General features: G+C 34.0%; 1 protein-coding gene across 1 annotated transcript in view; it reads right to left on the reverse strand.

Annotated features, from left to right (window-relative positions):
• LOC145315566 (hepatic sodium/bile acid cotransporter-like) overlaps positions 1–18,791 on the reverse strand; it is a 79,190-nt gene that overhangs the window by 5,508 nt on the left and 54,891 nt on the right. Inside the window, exon 16 of the mRNA XM_080155551.1 lies at positions 16,987–17,124. Within this exon, the coding sequence (XP_080011677.1) occupies positions 16,987–17,124 (138 nt within the window). The remainder of the gene's footprint in view (positions 1–16,986; positions 17,125–18,791) is intronic.

Consider the following 18,791-nt stretch of genomic DNA (forward strand, 5'->3'; position numbering starts at 1 on the left):
CGCTGTTAGTTGGGATACATATTGTCTTTGGGACCATGTTTCTGAAACAATATGCCGAAAGCAGTTAGTACTCTTGAGTCGTAGTAAAGGGCCAAAAGATTATTACAAACTTGTAGCATTTATACTCAAGTTAAACTGTACTAATACTTTGGTGCCGTTAGAACCGATTTTCTGAGATTTGCACTTACTTATACATGCCTAGGACTTATATTCTTAATGCAATTCTGATTTATATGCGGATGTATCAAAATAACTATTGCCTCTAAAATTTTGAGTTAAACAAAATATTTCAAAGTCTCAAAGATATTCTCAACATCGATCGGTTGGAATGATATAAGTGTAGACAAATTGCCGTATGCAATCAGAGAAATAACTCCAGAGACTTCCTGAGACTCTGAGCAAAATATTCCACTTTTGGACTTAGCACCGTTTCTATTTCTTTTGTTACAGAGAGAATCTCGAATTTCTGGACTTATAGTAATTTTTATGAAATTGTGAACTTGGTCGGAAATTTACCAAAATTCGGACTTGTAGTAATTGCAATTTTTCCAACTAGATTAACAAATTTCATTTTCCACACTTAAGAGAAAATTTTGTTTTAGAGTACTTCTGTCTTAGCCAAAATATTCCAATTATGGACTTAGAGAGATTCTATTTCTTTTGGTGAAGGATAATTCTAACGCTCTAATACTTTATGATTTTAAAATCCTTAACTTAGCGAGATTTGCACTTAGTCAAAATACTCCAATAGTGGACTTAGAGTGATTCTATTTCTTTTGACTTAAGGGCAATCTCTAAAGTAGCTTTGTGAATGAACTGTTAGGGAATTTCATCTCGGACAAAATATTCCACGTCTGGACTTAGAGTGATTCTATTTCTTTTGTCCTAAGATAGATTCACTGATTTTGTACTTGGCATATTTTCATTAAGAAATTTTTTTTGGACTTAGTCAAAATTCACTAATTTTTGTACTTAGTATAATTTCATTGAAAGGAAATTTTTTTGGACTTAGTCAAAATTCACTAATTTTTGTACTTAGTATAATTTCATTGAAAGGAATTTTTTTTTGTACTTAGTCAAAATTCACTAACTTTGTACTTAGGATAATTTCAATAAGAAAATTTTTTTTAGACTTAGTCAGAAAATTTGTTAATTTTGTACTTAAGATATTTTCAGAATTTTTCTCTAGGCCAAAATTTATTGATTTTGTACTTAGAATAATTTCATTAGAAACTTTTTGGACTTAGTCAAAATTTTCCAACTTTGGACTTAGAGTGATTCTATTTATTTTGACTTAGAAAGTTTTTAATTCAATCTTAACTTAGAAAATTTTTTTTGTTTGTATGTTCCTTACAAACACATATATAAATACAATACACAGTTCACTCAACAATAAGTAGGACATGAAAACTAAATTTTTACTTGCTTTGTTAATGCTAACATTTCTATTTCATGTACCACCAGGATTCAGCAGTGAAAGTGAAGACAAGTTAATTACTAGTGATAGTGACCATTAGTGATATAAAAGTATAGTCAACAATATAGGCCCTATGTGTACTGAATAGCACACTTTAAGAGACAAAGTTCTATAAACCAAACGCAGCAGGAGGTTGCAGCAGCCTACCTTGGGAGAGTAGGACGTCTCTAAAAGAAGTAGCAGAAGTACTACAGAAAAGTACCCTACTGTCTTTAAATATCCGGAATCATAAACTTTATACATATCGAGAAACGTATGTTTACTTAGGCTTACTAGCACATAGACTATAACCAAGTAACATAAAAGTGTGTCTACATATAGCCCAGAGTTTTTATAACCTAACAGATTACTTTTAGATAAGTTAGAAAAAAAAAGTGCACTAAAATCAGTTAGATTAGTTTTCAAAAAGTATAAGTATTGTTTAATTCAAAGTTGATAGGCTCCTTTGAAGTTTGATTGACAACCTCCACATTATAGGTTGGCCACCTAGTGTAGGATCTCACACTTCCTTAGCGTAAACTTGCACTTGAATATTGTATTGCTACTAATTATACTTAGATTACATCCGGTTAGATAATTTTGAAAACAATCTTTACATACATAAATATAGGTATATCTAAATTGTATATCTTATTAAAGTTATAAGAATTGAAGTCATAAGTGAAGCCCCAATTTTGCGCAAATTACGTTATAGGATTGGAAGGAAACCCCTAATACAACTATAAGTAAGAGGTGGCGAGATCTTTGACATTCAGGCAAAATTGTTGCAATATTATTAGAATATAGACGATCCTTTGGGAGTGAACCTTAGTAAGTTATATTCATAATAGCCTTACAGGAATAAGTAGATCGTAGGCTATAAACACATATCCTTAGAGTGAAGTAAGAGTTCAACAAGGATTATAAATTGCTGTTTTCTTTTTCTCGACAACCATAATTTGCTAGGAAAGTCAACTCCTGAGCAAACTAAAAGTTAATTTGCGATAGTATATAAGCATACCCAAATTAACTCCGCTGCAAACATTACTTAACTTGATAACCAATTTGAATAGCTAACTAGCTCAAATTGACTCCATAAATAAACCTATATAAAAGTTAAGTAGGAGTGTTTCTACAGTTGAGCTTAATTAAGGATAAGGGTGCATTAGCGCACATTTTTAGAATATCAATCAAAAGCTCACACGCACGTATATACGACGTAGAAACAACTATAGGTGAAGTATATATCACACCCATCTATAGCTAAACACATTTTAAAGCAAAGAATTGTTAACTTAAACAGATTCTTGATTGTTTTAAACCATACCCATTATTTGTACTCCTCTCGGACTTCCGCTATTTTTATCATAAAAATAGTACAACATTCCACTGGCATCTAAAAGAATTTACAATTAGTTCTAAGACTTTACAACTATTATCATGTCATCTGCCCGCAAGCAAGGCCAGCAGGATGATGAAGCTGATAAGGAAACCACTCCTTGTCGGGGACGCTCGACAACACCTGGTATAAACACCCCTTCAGCTAATACAGACATTAGAGATTCCGATGCCTATGAGGAAATACAAATATCCAATCTAGAAGAACCAGAACAAGTTGGTAAGAGAAATATGAGTCCTGAATTGAATGCAATATCTCTGGCCTCACTATCAACTCAAGCTAACTTACCAGACACGTGGAAAACTGTTCCCCACAGGCGGACAAAAGTAGCAGAGCCAGCAGAAGAACTTCTACTCTCACAGAAACTGAACACAATACAACTTGGTAGACCTAGCACGAGTGGTTCATTTGAAGTTGGGAAGAATCTCTGCACAAACTGTACAAAGAGTGTAGAACACAAGAGAACCCACAACACCAACCCTTCGAAATCTAAAGAAAGAAGAGCTAACTACCGAGACAGACAAATTACCAAAATAGAGGCCATCTCAAATTATCATAGAAGATTATTATGTGATGATACAGGGCGGTTATACCCAACTGTATTGACATCAGCTTTCTGTACAAACTGTTATAAGACATATGGTAAAGAGTTATACCATTCTCGACACTTATGTCCTGGAAGGCCAGCCATGATGGAATTATACCATAGTGGTAAGGTGAAACCTAGTGGTGTCTTCAGGCAAACATATGAAGACTGGGCTAAAGCCAATGCTGAGGAATCATCTAGAGATTGTAACCTCAGTGGAATCACAGCTGCCACAGCGGAAATAATTCCCAATGAACCTAAAGGTCAAGTAAGAGATAACATTACACCAGCAAAGGAGGAAGAAAGAAAATTGTACCTTCATTGCTCTGGTTGTATGCCAGAAGAAATAGATTGTAAATATGACTATGACGTACGCATGACAGCCTTACTTGACTCAGCAACAGATAAAAACATCATATCAGCCAGGTACTATAGCAAGTTGTTTGGCATAGTAATGAACGATGACAAAAATCAGCTGGAAGAAAGTCTTGATCTACCAGTTACATGTGCAGATCACAAGATCCCCGAACCCAGAGAACTAACTCTCATGATTCGCCCCACATCATTTTCAAGCCGTCATTACCCAATTCTCTTTTCAATTGTAGCTGAAGACCATGAGGATGTCGCACCTATGATAATTGGACTGAATGGTATTAGAAGCCTACAGCTAACATGGACGCCTGTCACAGACAAATACCGGTTAGCACCGTGTTTGTATTCTATTCTTCACCCTGAAGGACCGCTGAACAGTATCTTCTGTTCTGAACTTGAGCTCCAGCTCTGTACAGGAGTAGTTAAAAAGATCAAAGCTAAAGAAACCCAAGTGATAGTAATGAATATCAACCACTTTTTCAACCTAGCACCTGGAACACAAGTGATCCTCAGCGACGATCATATTTCAAACGAAAATGCAGGAATTAAGATCTTACCTGGACAAACACAACTCATTATCAATGATGATGGACAACTCAGTGGCAGAGCACTAATAATCAACAACTCCAATCACACTATCACCAACACAGTTATCACTGGTTACATAGAGTCCAGCGACCAATCTATTGTCAGAGAGGTAGTCGTTGATTTTGACTTCTCAGGATCATTCATATATGGACTACCTATGCTACCAGAAGTAGACGAATCTGATGACGAATTGGATCAACTTGCCATAGCCCGAAACACACCAGCTATTAATTAGATCACTCTAATTACTAGTAACCAACCCAATAATACTCTTATACCAATCTGAAACACAAAATCAATAATTACATTGATTAACTTATTAAGCTGATAGATACACTTTAATTCATACAGCTATCGAACAGGGCACTCACATATCATGAGTGATCTTAATCTGATTATCATCTTAATGCTAAATAAAATTCCAGTCTCATCTACTCCTAAATACAGTAAACTCGGTGAACACATAAATGATGTTGTAGAAATTAGGATAAGGTGTATGGTCAAGATTGAAATTTCCACACACTACTATTTCAAAAAAAAAAAAAAGAGAAACTTGAATAGTAATATAGCTAATGTTTTATGGCATAATTCTAAAATCTTCATACATTCACATGTAGACAGAAAAATCCTGAACAATCAACAGTGCCAAAATACCACTGGGACTTTGCCTAAAGACTATCATTACTTGTGAAGCAAAGCTTGACTAAAATTCAACCTAAGACAGACAAGATAAAATTGTATAAAAAAAAAATATATATGGGACATGACCTAGATAGTACACTCCTCCACTCCAGGAGCCAGTATACTTAGGAGATATCATTAAATTGATTGAACTATCTAAGACCAAAATCTGAATCGTTGAACATACATTTTAAATATTCTGAGAAATACGCACATAAAAGAGAGAAAACTAGTTTAAGAAAAATTTCACTTGCTTAAAAGGTCGTGACTTTTCCTTGGTTCTAAGTTTACACGCCTATCACAGTATAAATTGAAAGCAAGCATAGAAGTTTTCAAGAGATATCTGGACTTACAGATCATACTGAAATAAGATTTTTATGCGCATGTTCACAACAGTATGCGTAAACGAACCAATAGCATATTCGATCTCACCCATATTCTCGGGTTGGATAAGACTTTCGTCTCAATACTAGCACAAGGGTGAAACTTAGCGGACATTAATAGAGTTTTGGCAACAAGACCAATTTTGGTAGTTTAACTAGCATATTGACATGTAAAATAACCTGTCAAATGAAGCTGGCACCACTTCTAGCTTTTATGCAATAGTCTTATTATAAATTGCATTGCCAGAACTCACAAACCACTTTTATCACCTGATCTAATTCTTACATGATCATACAATACTATATCGTTCCTGGTGATAAGATACCACACTTATCGTTGCATTTGCAAGCTAAGGAAAATAGTATTGGACCACCTGAACTTAAGATTTTTGTTAGCCTAAAAACCCTATGAATTATAATTCTTAAGTAACCTTGTGGTTAACATTAGGTCTAAGAAAACATCTCGGATACCTAACCTATCAGCCTATAATAATGCCTGAAATATATGCCCAAAACCGTGTTGCGACGAAAGTATATCTAATTTGTATGTAATAGTGATAAAGACAAAAGCTATTGATTAAGGTCTGTACAGACAAATCTATACTTTTCATACTTTTATTATGAAAACGCAGCAACAGTAAATATATTGTGATATGCCACACTTTCACCCGTCAATGATTTTATTTAAAGATCTAATAACTAGAAAAAAAAAAAACCGTTGTCTACCCTCAAAGAAAATTTCAGTCAAAACAAAATTAAGTTTTTCTTTCTTGCATATTGTACTCAGACGTCTTTAGAACTTTAAAACTTCAAGCGAAAATTCATTCAGAACTATAATATAACCCAAATACCAATGCATCTTGTCAACAAATGAATAGCAGGTATATTACAGTTCTAACCAAAATAGGTTTGAACTGTTATAACAACAAACACAACTAATAATAATGCCATAAAATATCTGAGTTATAAACCATATGAACTAATTATAGCTCATACTATAAGAAGGGAACACTTTTGCTCTTCTTTCCTTACGCGATATTTATGCTGTACGCAATTTTTGATAAAACAGGGATATTTAAAAGTTTAAATAATGAAACTCCCCTATATCTATTATAAAGATGCCAAAACCTGTTTTAATTGCTAATTAAAGATAAGATTACAACTAAAAATCACATAAAAATAAAAAGGTAAACTTACAGAAAATTCATGGAATTAATTAAATACTTTCCACGTAAGACCAATCCTAATATCACACATATCCTCTCACAGTATTAATAAATTGCAAGCTTTCAAATAAACATGGTTGAAAGGAGATCTGATATAAATACAGACAAGTTAAATACCCTTTTAAAATCAAAGAGTTTCAAACCAATTGGCTAATATTTTGACACTTTCATAGAGAATACAAAAGAGTAATTATAAAGTCTTACAATAAAGTCATGGACTAAAGATAATTAACTAAACGAGACATTTCCGCTTATAATTCTGGCCAAAGCAAAATCTGCGACCAGAAATATGTGCACAGTCATCTCTTTATGCACAAATAAGCAGCGGAATTATTACCATTATAACAAAATGCAAATTTAATTAATACAAAACCTTTAATTCTGGACACGTACAGAATTCATATCTATAAAACATTGAACATAAATTATAATACCAGATTTCAAGAGATATAAATCTATTCCAATAACAATCACTTACATTTCCGTTTACCCTGTAAACTCGGGAACAATGTAATAGTATGTTATTCTAATCTGATAACAGAGATATCATAATTTATGTAGAATTTTCCCACTCAAGGTTATATATCCAGTGGTAAAATTTACGTCTTCTCTCTTGACAGGGGGAGACCAACCATATACAATACACGTCGACTAATTAAGTCGATCCCTTCAAAAATATTTATACACAAAAATATATAAAAGGAAAATTGTATATGTATAAGTTTTGAATCTGTATAGTCTAAACAGAGTCAAACGAGTAATACAAACTGTACAAATATACGCATGTCACTGCGTAACCCAATATATACAAAATTGAGTTAAAAGTCAAAATATCTAATATAAAATATGTAAATCACACAAGCATAAAAATATTATTAGACAACCTATATATATATGCCTTGAATTGGGATGAACTTGATTAGTTATTAAGCCTATAACCAATCTACATACAAAAAATATGTCAAAACTTTAATTATAGTTAAAAACCGGAAACGCCCACTCAGGATCTAGCAGTAGCGAAAGTGGGATAATAAATAGATTTTGGAAAAATAAGTTAGTTTATCATAGAACTCCAAGCAGTGAAGACCTTATTTATTAGTGTAAGTGTATCAGTCAGAAAAGTAACTTTTGATTGTGGATATAAGCAATTATTAAATAAACTTAACTGTTTAACAATGTACTCTAAGATAATATTAATAATACTAAGTACGTACTACTATAGTACAACAGCAAACACAATGACAGACTTGATACCCACTCATTATCAAAGTGGAGAGTATATAGGCTACACAGCTGTAGCAATTCAATCCATTCAAGTTGATATATCTGTAGGCAATACAGCGCCTGAAATAGCAATCTATGATGGCCTGAAGACTCAACTAGACATTAGCTACGATGGACGCACATTCACTTCAGCACAAACTAAACTTATAGGCAAGTTATATACCAAAAAGATTAAAGACTTGCTTATTGAAGTAATAAAACTTATCCGCAAAATCAAGGAAGCTATTGAAACAGTAACTCCTTTAATAAGTTCTAACCGCATCGAAGTGACTAATAACGTAAATAAACTTTCTTATAAGCTAGATCATGATAAGTTTGATTTTACACAGCTATTGCTTGCGGAGATAGTACCACAAATTGTAAGTGGTATAACTCTTCATGCCAAAGCAGCTAACTTTGTGCAAACAGCAGAATACTCTTATGTTGATAGCTTGAGCAACTTAGCCATCACGAACTTAGAAGAGCTTAAAGCAGACTTAAACTTCAGACTTACTCTAATTCAAGATCTTGCAAAGACAGACATCACAGACTCTATTAAAACTTTTGTAAGGCAAGAGCTTAACTTGGACTATACTCATAATCTTGGATTGGAAGTCCAAAGTCGTTTAAGTGGTGGTACAACATCATTCACCACTATCCTATCCATGGAATTAAGTTCTGAGCCAATAAAAATCTACAGATACGCACCAATTCCTTTTGATGAGTGCTATATCGATTCCATTTATTACTTGGATAAAACCAAAAGAGTATACAGACAATCTTACTATAACGCTTATCTACCGGTTGAAGCTGACCAGTGCCTTAAGGGACTACTTAGCGTTAATGAAACATTGATAACCAAGCACTGCCCTTTGGCAAAACAGACTTATCCCTACGCTCATGTGCAAGATGGAATTGTCTTTACTAGCTTGAGTGAGAATACTAATCGCAGTTTAGAGAATGCATCAATAACTATTACATCCACTCCTTTTATTATAACAGGAGGATCATATAATCTCACATTGGGAGATACGATCACACAGTTCGCATTAGGATATGACCGACAGACCACGGCACGAACTTTACCATTTGCGTCAGAATCACTGTGCCCACCTAAACCTAAAGAACCATTGACCATTAGAACTATCTTCGCTCATATAGAAGAAATAGCTATATACGTGACAATAACAATTATCATGGTCATAATATTAGACAGAATCACTACATTCCTAGTCAGACTCTTGAAAAGAATATTAAGAGTATGTCAGAGGAGTTTGCGTACACGCGGTAGAACGCTTATCCCTCAACGACCAGATGCACATCATCATAACCTAACGGTAATCTACGGCAGGAGAGGTCACCCCGCCGCAACTACCGCTAGTTATCGACCTAGAAACTCAAACAGAATAGTCAGATAAATATACAAGTTAACATGACTCCTATGACTTGATTTCTAATGTATCCAGATGGAAAGACTTACGGACATTCCCAATGATATAAAAGACTTTGCCAAACGGAAAATATAATACTCTCGTACTTACCTATACAATATTGTACTTATATTCTTGTACGTTCTTATAAAAATCTCCACGTTATTATTATATGATTTATCTAAAAGGGTAATGATAGAAACGGTAAGAAAATAAACCACATATATAGTAACTATGATACCAAAAGAACATAGTAGGTAATGTTATTACTCATTTAATTGTTATAAAATAAGCGAACTTTAAAACTAGGCTAAACGCTTCATAAAGGTAACAATTTAATTTAATTATTATCACTACTAACGTGACAAACGAACAAGTAACGCATATAGAGTAGCTATGTAAATAGAATTTCACACAACATATATTAAACCAGTAATTAACAAGTATATGTAACTTAAAATCTCTATATTTATTTTAACAAAAGTAGATAATCTTTAGAAAAAGATTTTAACAAAAGTAGATAGTCTTTAGAAAAAGTATAAAAATTTGACAAATATTTATCTTTGGTGAAAATTATAAAGTTAAGACAATTTCGAAAACAGAATATAAACGTTCATTTAACAAAAGCTTTGGAAAACAAAATTGTGATAATAAGAAAGATTTCTGACAAGTTTTAACAAATTTAGTTAATATATTTCTTTTTTTTTGACTTAAGCTGTATACTGGCACATAAGAAAAATTCCGAGATCATTAAAAACAACTGAGCAATAAATGCAAAAACTTATATATATATATATATAGGCACATAGCCTATCAACGACTCTATTCGAATCAGGAGAATTCTATTTGGTGGAAATAAAAACTTAGATTTAGCTTTAACGACAGACCTAAGAAAATTTTACCCCGAAACTTAAGTTTTACGATTGTTGTAGTAAGAATTAAAAGGATGTAAAGTTCTATAGCTTTGAAGAAGAATGATATATACTCTAAACCCTACTAAGTTTAAACATTTCTTCCTTAATGAAATTACCCGACCAATGATACTACTTTAATTGCTCAAATATTAGAATTTACAAACAGTCTTTACATATCTTTCTTAAAGGTACTTGAATAAGCGTATTTAAATAGCTTTGTCTAACGTCAGTCTTTCAGGCTACTTAGATATCGGTTACAAAAAAAAAATATATGCTATTTACAGGTCCTCTATATATATCACAGCACAATTAAAATTCACGATTAATGCACAGGGATGGATATAAATGAAAGATCAGAGAAAAGGTACTGAGGCGCAAGTTCGAATAAATATCTATGTACATAACCCTTAAAAGCTAACAAGAATGAATAAATTGTGATATAAGGCTGAATTGGAATTGTTAATATAATATTGGAAAAAGAAATTTAGTTCAACTATGACGAAAGTAATTGAGATTACACGAAGTTTTAAATTAGGGGAAAAGAAAATACAACCTTATACCATTATTTCCTTACAAACTAAGTTCCTTACAAGCTAACATGTAATGATATAACAAAATAACAATGGTGTAAATTATTTGGTCTTGTACAGTATGAAAGTCATAACGTCTAATATTTTACTAAATAGTAATCACTATTTTGACTAGTTACATAGATTAAGAATTTTGTCACACGTGTCTGAGCAGTTTTTGTCTAATAAAAAAATTACAATGTCTATGACCAAGCTAACATTCGCCACTTCAACGCGTACGCTTAGGGCCGGCAGAACCCCGTCGCCGAGGGACACCTTCAGCATCGGACTCCTCCCTGCTATTATCCGACGAACGTATAACTGAAGTCAGGCTAGCCGTCTCTGAGGCAGTCTCTGGCGGAAGAGATGGAGTGGGAGTCTCAACTGTAAGACGCAGCCGCTCTAAACCTCCAACAATTCTCTCTGGCAATGGGAACCGAATCTCACTACCCATGGAACCGAACTGGCTGGATGGTATGTCGATCTCGAACACGTTCACCAGAGGAAGTGTATTTTCCGCTTCCTAAAATAGGGAAGTAAATATTAGTTAAAACAGAAAATCTTAACAAATAATCAGGGAGAAATATAATAATGCATACCCATATAGATAATCGAGCAGCCCTGATACTTTTAGAACATTTTTATTAACTCCGCCAAAGTCATAATGCTAACCATTGGAAAGGGGATAGCACCATGGTTAAAATAACTTATTGTATATACGCATAGCTAAAGTCACCAAATTCTTTACCTCAACTCACGTAGTTTTGGCGACTAATAATATTAAACGAATGTAGCAAACTTACCGCTGAAAGGTCCGCTGCAGATGGGGAATCAATGCGACTAAGGCATAGAGATGAACTGTAGCTGGATCCTTCTGCAGACCCTCCAGTACTGGGCGGACTAAACCTTAGCATGTTTGTATAGTGTTCCTCCAGATTGACTGAGTTGGTCGCCTAAAATATAATAGATCCTATTAGTTTAATCGCAACGCCAATAAAGAATCTAGGAAAATCAGGAAATAAGAATGCCTAAAATCCTGAAAAGCTATATGATTAGGTAGCAATTCAACCCACTTTATACTAGAATTAAAATCTTAGATCGGTTCAAAAATGCTTATGCAACCATACATTTTAAGATTAATATTCTACCAATAAAAGAATTTTAGTTGCAAATACTTCTAGATACGTGTACAAATGTACGGCCTCTTTCCGAAAATTAATAGAAAACTAAAGCATGGATACTTACATGTAGACGCTCTGTTTGATCAAAGATCAACGGACGGAAGCCAGGGCTTCCCGTCGAGGTGTCCAATCCCGCAGGCACATTACTTCCAGTAACTCGATCCTCAGTGGCAGACAGACGGTGTACGGCAAACAGCCCAACTCTGGACCTTACTTCTGCTGGAGTCGATGGACTAGAAGAGGGAGCCTAAAACAAAAAGAAAACATTAAAGTTTTGATCTAACATTTAAACCCCAATGAGAAACGTGCGGCACGAGCAAACTCTTAACCTTCCCAGAGGGAAATAATATTAGGTTGCTAATTAAGATTTTAGTAAAGGTTAACTGGTATCTCAATTTAATTGCGGTAACCGAGCGGATTTCTCTGGCGACATAAAACGACGATAAACGGTGAGCGATATATATGGAAGAGCCGAAAGTCAACGTTGAGGAAGTGAGAATAGGACAGAACAACCCTGCAACAACATGATGCTTTATTAAACAAAACGGGTGGCTAGAGAAAAAAAAATTATACAAAACAGAAAAGAAATATACAACAGAAGAAAACTCACCTGTGTATCTGACAGAATATCATCCATCACAGAGGATGCGGCTTCATACATGGTACCCGACGGCTCCACAGTTGGCGACGTAACCTCAGATCTAGTCCTGTTGGTCCTGTTACCGCAGTGAAGAAGCTCAATGGTCCTGACGCCTATGTTTCGGAGGCGCGTACATACATCTCTTATCCAGCGAGCCAGCGACCTGTCTGAGGTGTTGTCTAATCTTGTTAGAGTCTCAAGCCCTACAGCACCGAAGAAGACTACTATGAGAGCACATGAAAACAAGCCTAAACCCAACAACATGTTAATTAAGCCATCCATGTTGAATGTGTCCAGACTCGTCTTCTGGTCTCTCCTCGACTCGGCAGACCCAGAATCACCTCCGGCAACATCGTCACCAATGTCACCGCAGGAGTTCTGCATCACCGAATTGAGGAGAGACCAGATGATTTGTATCGTTCTACTAAGCATCAGTGAGAGATGCTCGTTGCCAAACATCTCCCCTTGATCCCTTTCGGACTCTACAGTATCAAAAGTACTTGTACTCCCATAGTCATCGACATCAGCAAGGCTTGGCATCCCAGACTGGTCGCTGTACACTGAACTCGAGTCGTCTAAGGAGTTTTCAAGAAACGAGGAATTGGCAAGAGTGGCCGCAGCCGCTCTCATTGATTCCTCGAATCTTTCCTTAATATTCTGATGCGCGTCCAGGCTGTCAGGTATATACATTATGAGCGAATGTAAATTTAAAATAGAGGACTAGTGATTCTGAAAGGCAATATAGTAAAGTTAATTTTATGAAAAAGACTGTACACACGAATATTTTTTTTTGTATTCTAAGCAACTATGGTTGAACCTCCTAACCATTAAAACTTTGATTTATCATCTAAAAGTAAAATTCTTTAAGTTAAAGAATATGTAATTAATCTTACATGATTCAACGCTTAAAAATAGCTATCGTTAAGCTATTTAAGCATTAAAACTTTGTTTTATTATTCAAAAGTAAATTCAACTAAGTAAAAGAGTATGTAATTAATTTTACATGATTCAACGTTTAAAAATAGCTATCGCTGAACTATCTAAACATTTTCATTATGATGCATCAAGCAATTAAAACTTATGTACTAGCTAAATCTGAATATTTTCAATGACGTTTTAAAAAGTACTTTCAATAAAGCTAGCTAAATATAATTTTTGTAAGCGACCATTTTAAAATAAATATGGTTGAGTTACTCGTAACGTAAATAACCTATCAATTAGCGTCATTATAATTGAATCTTATTTTAAAAAACCTATAGTAAAATTATTTCAGAAGATTTGAATCAGGACTCCATAAATTTTGATTATAAAAAGGGGATGTTGTAATCAAAAGTTAAAACGAATAGAATGATGGAACATATCTGTGTCAATATAAGTTTTGTTTACGATGAACGAATTTAACTTTTGCAGACGGAAAACGTAAACAAAACAAGGTACGTCAATTTACCTGATGACTCAGATATGTCCTATCAAAACTACAAATATTATATAAAACAAAATTGTCATATATTGAAGATGTACCCATATTGCTTCTAACCCACTTTCGTTAAAAAAAATACAGTGATAAAGGCCTTATCGACGAAGAAAATAAGATTCTTGAGTCTTAAATAGCGGCTAACGAATGCAATAATGGGCATATCAACAATCTATAACATAAAAACATTCATATAAAACAAACGGGTTACTATATTTTATCACTTTTATATAAATTCTCTTGGAATTTAGCGGTAAAATTAAACACTCGAACGCAAGCTCCGCTCGCAAAGACAATTATTAATAAAATGAGCATAATTACTGGGCCGCCAGCTTTTTATAACCTCGCTCAAATCCAACCCCTATCACTTTTGACCGCCTAAACATAAACAAAGGGTTGACAACTTATTGTTACGTAAAATTTAATTACGGACGTCGAACGATATATTTTGTAGATATTAAGTCTAAAAAGTACACTTGATAGCGACGTAATGTAAGATATTAGTCTTTAAAATGATTAAAATTTATTCATGTTAAAAATAACATAAATACAGCTAATGCCAACAATGGTATAAACCATATGTACATATACAAAATATACAAACAAGGGTTACCAACTATTGTTAGTAAAATCTTATATTTTTACATACATACGAGTAATGTACCCAAAGAAATTAATACGTTATGTAAATACTAATTGTACTTATACATTTTTATATAAAATATTGTTTAAATTCAGGAAGCAGTTATATTTAACAGAAATAGAGATAACTAACCAATCCATTATAGGTCTATCTGTAACGAAAAGAATTTCTAGAATATCCCAGGGATAAAATGATTAATAAAAGATTATTAAAATTTCTTTTGTTTAGATTACCATAGCCAGGATACCCCAAGGAACCGGTTGGAGCACGCGCACTAACTCTTTTTAGGATCTACCATGGACCAGCCTGGAGATAACCTAGATGATCATGGAGTATTGGAGCCCTACCACCACCCTACCTTGGACGGATTGCGGTTGTGTTCCTGTCAACACCTTGATGATATAGACGAGAACAACAACATCATCACCACACCAGAGTACGATGGATTCTCAGAGAACCTGTCCATCACCATCAGGAATTTCTTGTTAAATACAGCCCTGAATACCAGAGAAGATAGTAGAGTGGAGACCGATAGTGACACTAGCTCTAGCAGCACACTGTCCCTCTCTACCAATGACCTCAACCAACTCTACTATGACCTGGAAAATCACTCAATCACCTTGGACGAGAATGGTAACGAGGTAGCACAAGTGGACGCCCTTGGCTACATATCTACCTCACCCCCAACCTCAACCTACACTTCGAACGAGAGCACTTCACCACCTAGTTCATCATCAGAAGAAGCTGAACTATCCAGAACAACCAACGCAAAAACATTTATTGATGTGACAATGTTAGATAAAACTAAACCCCTCAAGAAAAGAATGTATTCTATTTGGGAGGTTTATCATCTTGTATACCCAGCTATGAAAATACGCAAATCATACTTTCTTAATGGAAAGCGTATTTAACTTAGCTTGGAATACATTTATAGTTTATTATATATGCCTATATACTGGGACTACTAAACTTTTTCTTTTTCTCTTTTTTCTTTTTTTACAACTTACCCCCATTGGAGATGCGATCCTCAATTTTCAAATTCTTTGAACGTACATATGAGACTTTTACAGAAATGCTTCGCATCCACAACTATCTATCTATGCTTGATATAAAGTCAACACTTTATAGATCATATTATGAACCTTTGATTGACACGTGCCCTGCAATTAACTAGTAGCACTCAGGGGCAAGACACAATTACTTTAGCTAGGCCCAAGGCATTATTTGTATCAATTTTTGCATTCATAGGCCTATCTTTACCTATATGACACCATATATGGGTAACGCTAGCCTATTCATGGTAATCTGTATGTGATTTGCTAATAGTATATGTTTATTAAAGATATTATGTTTATAGTTAATGTAATCATATAAACAACCAGTACATATATGTATGCCTACAACCATGCCTGATTTACGTCACATATTAACACACAGATATTTAATTGCACAGACAAACACTAAAATCCTGGTCCAGAGCTAATGTTATAGCATGTACCTCTTGAATTTATTCAGTTATTTATTAACTCTCCTACCATCAACTTCTCTTTCTGGCTTTAAAAGGTAATGACTTAGTTGTTTGGCATGCATTGTAGTTTAAATTTAGGCCCCTTAGTACTTAGCATGAATTGAGCTCAGGCCTTATGTTAGAACTCTAACACTTAGCACAATTCACTGCTTGGGACTTAGGGCACATTTCTGTCCTACTCTACTTATAATTTTAACACTTATCCTGTAAATATTTTCATACTTAACTTATGCACTTGTAATATAAATACACTTTATAAAAACATTTTCCTTCCTTAATACTTAATATACTTATATAATTCTGATCGAATATCAAAACCAACCATTTATTCTTAGGTTAAAGCAACATAATACTTCGCGTGGGTCTTTTGTTGAGCTTCCACCAGCTCAACTAAATTCGTATTATACTTGTGGGAATAGAGGGTTAAGCATTCTAAACAAACGAACCGACGATGAGAATGTCTATGTGTATTGCATTAAAATTAGGTTTTAGTAGTACTCATAGAAGAGCGGTCTCCATACCTAAATTTGGACAAACGCCCCATTCGCACACACAAGTATTTTATGGAATTGTTGAAAAGTATTTCAACTTTTAAAACCCAAATTTTGATTTTTAACAAAAATTTGATGTGTTGTAGTTAAAAATTTGCTCACCAGGTGTCTCCATGTGGCCAGGTAGAAGAAGTGTATATTGTTCCAGGTTCCAATGGTTGGTAGGATCAGCAGGCAAGTGAAGAAAAAAGGACGAGAGATTTTTTCCTTCAATACTTTTCCAATTTTAGGAAAATAATGCTGAATGAAATCAAAATAAATTTGAAAGTAGCAATAAAATATTGTTAAATAAAACCTACATAAATAAACATTAATATCAATATTGCTAAAGTAAGCTAATCTTATTTCAGTAAATTTGAATACGTAAAAAAAAACATGTTTAAATTTTTATATCTGAAATGTGATGTTTAAGTAATAAAATTAACATAAATAGGAAAAAATATCCCCAGAAAAAAGTCCCATTGAAATTTCAGCGAAACTATATATTGTTGCAGCATAAGTTTTATGCTATTGTCAAGCATTGGAGTATTATCTAAATAAAAATGAACCAACCAAAAATGTTTTCTTATTTCTGCATGCACTAAACTGAGTCGACGGGATTTTACCCCCCCCCCCCTTCCCCTCCATTTTCTTGAGGCTAGGGTCACCTTTACAAGAAATTTAATACAAAATGGATTATCCACCAATTGATAAAAAATTTAAGAGGAAAATTAATGGGATTAACCAGCTCATACCAATAACGAAATTAATTCGGGGGAAAATCACGAAACCTATATGTGTTTTTCAGCTGTCGTTGGGGGGCAACACATCGTAAAATTGACGACCTCTCCATTTGCCCCCCAAATATTATTTTAGATTTAATTCCCTTGTTGGTTATACCTTATTCCTGGATTAACTCTCTATCTGCTTGTTTAATACTTATTCTTTTCATAACTTTTAAAACATTTTTATATACTTTAAATTATGTTACGTATCATTATTAAAAATGAGATTTATTGACCTCTTATAGTAATTTGACAATAACAAAGGAATACAAACTATTTTATAAATAAAGTATTGGATCTACTGCAGTTCATGGTAAAATATTGCTGGTAACGAGTGCTTCCTGTTTCCTGGCAATGTTAGAAGATTCCTGGATCTAGCATAACAAGAAATAATGCTGGAGCTACCAATGTTTAACTTTCCTGGTTGCCAGCAATTTATGCATATTCCTGGTCACTGCCATTTTTGAAATATTCCTGTTAAAAAGCAATATTTCCCTTTTAATTCACATTTCCCTTTTATTACACTTACCCCACAATTAGAGGTTGATAAGATTCACAAAACTCAAAAGTGGCTATTTTGGCATGTTTGTCTGATGTGGGGGGAGGGGGGGGGGGGGGTAGTGGTGTTTCTCTGTAGTAATTGAGGGAGCTAGGAAAAGGTATAAATATTGCTCCGCTCTGCAACAATTTACAGTAAATTAAAAACCTTAAACTGATCAAATGTAAATAATGAATTAGAGAAAGGGGAGGGGGGGGGGGGGGACTGAGACAAATATCATAAAAATTCCTTATTTCTGATTTTATCAACAGTTATTAATACAACGTTTATGAAGGTGTAAAAAGTAACAATATAAAAGTAGTCAGGAAAAACTTTAAGGTCAATAGGTCCTGGGAAGGTTTTAACTATTTGGTTTATTTGAGGGTATCATCCACAATCCTCTTAAGATAAACCGCCACTAGAAAAAAATATTAAAATTGTTTGGTTCATCGGTTAGCAAGATCCCTCTGTGTACAAAGACAGTCAAACACGCACAAAAATGTGATACTTATAAATAAGTATGAAACTCATTATGTAATTGTAACTTACTTTTCCTAAATATTTTACTTTAAATTAAAATCCTTCGCTACTTTATATTGTAGATT

Source organism: Acartia tonsa, chromosome 1, assembly GCF_053477335.1.
Source record: "Acartia tonsa isolate MP-2025a chromosome 1, ASM5347733v1, whole genome shotgun sequence".
Classification (NCBI taxonomy): Eukaryota; Metazoa; Arthropoda; class Copepoda; order Calanoida; family Acartiidae; genus Acartia; species Acartia tonsa.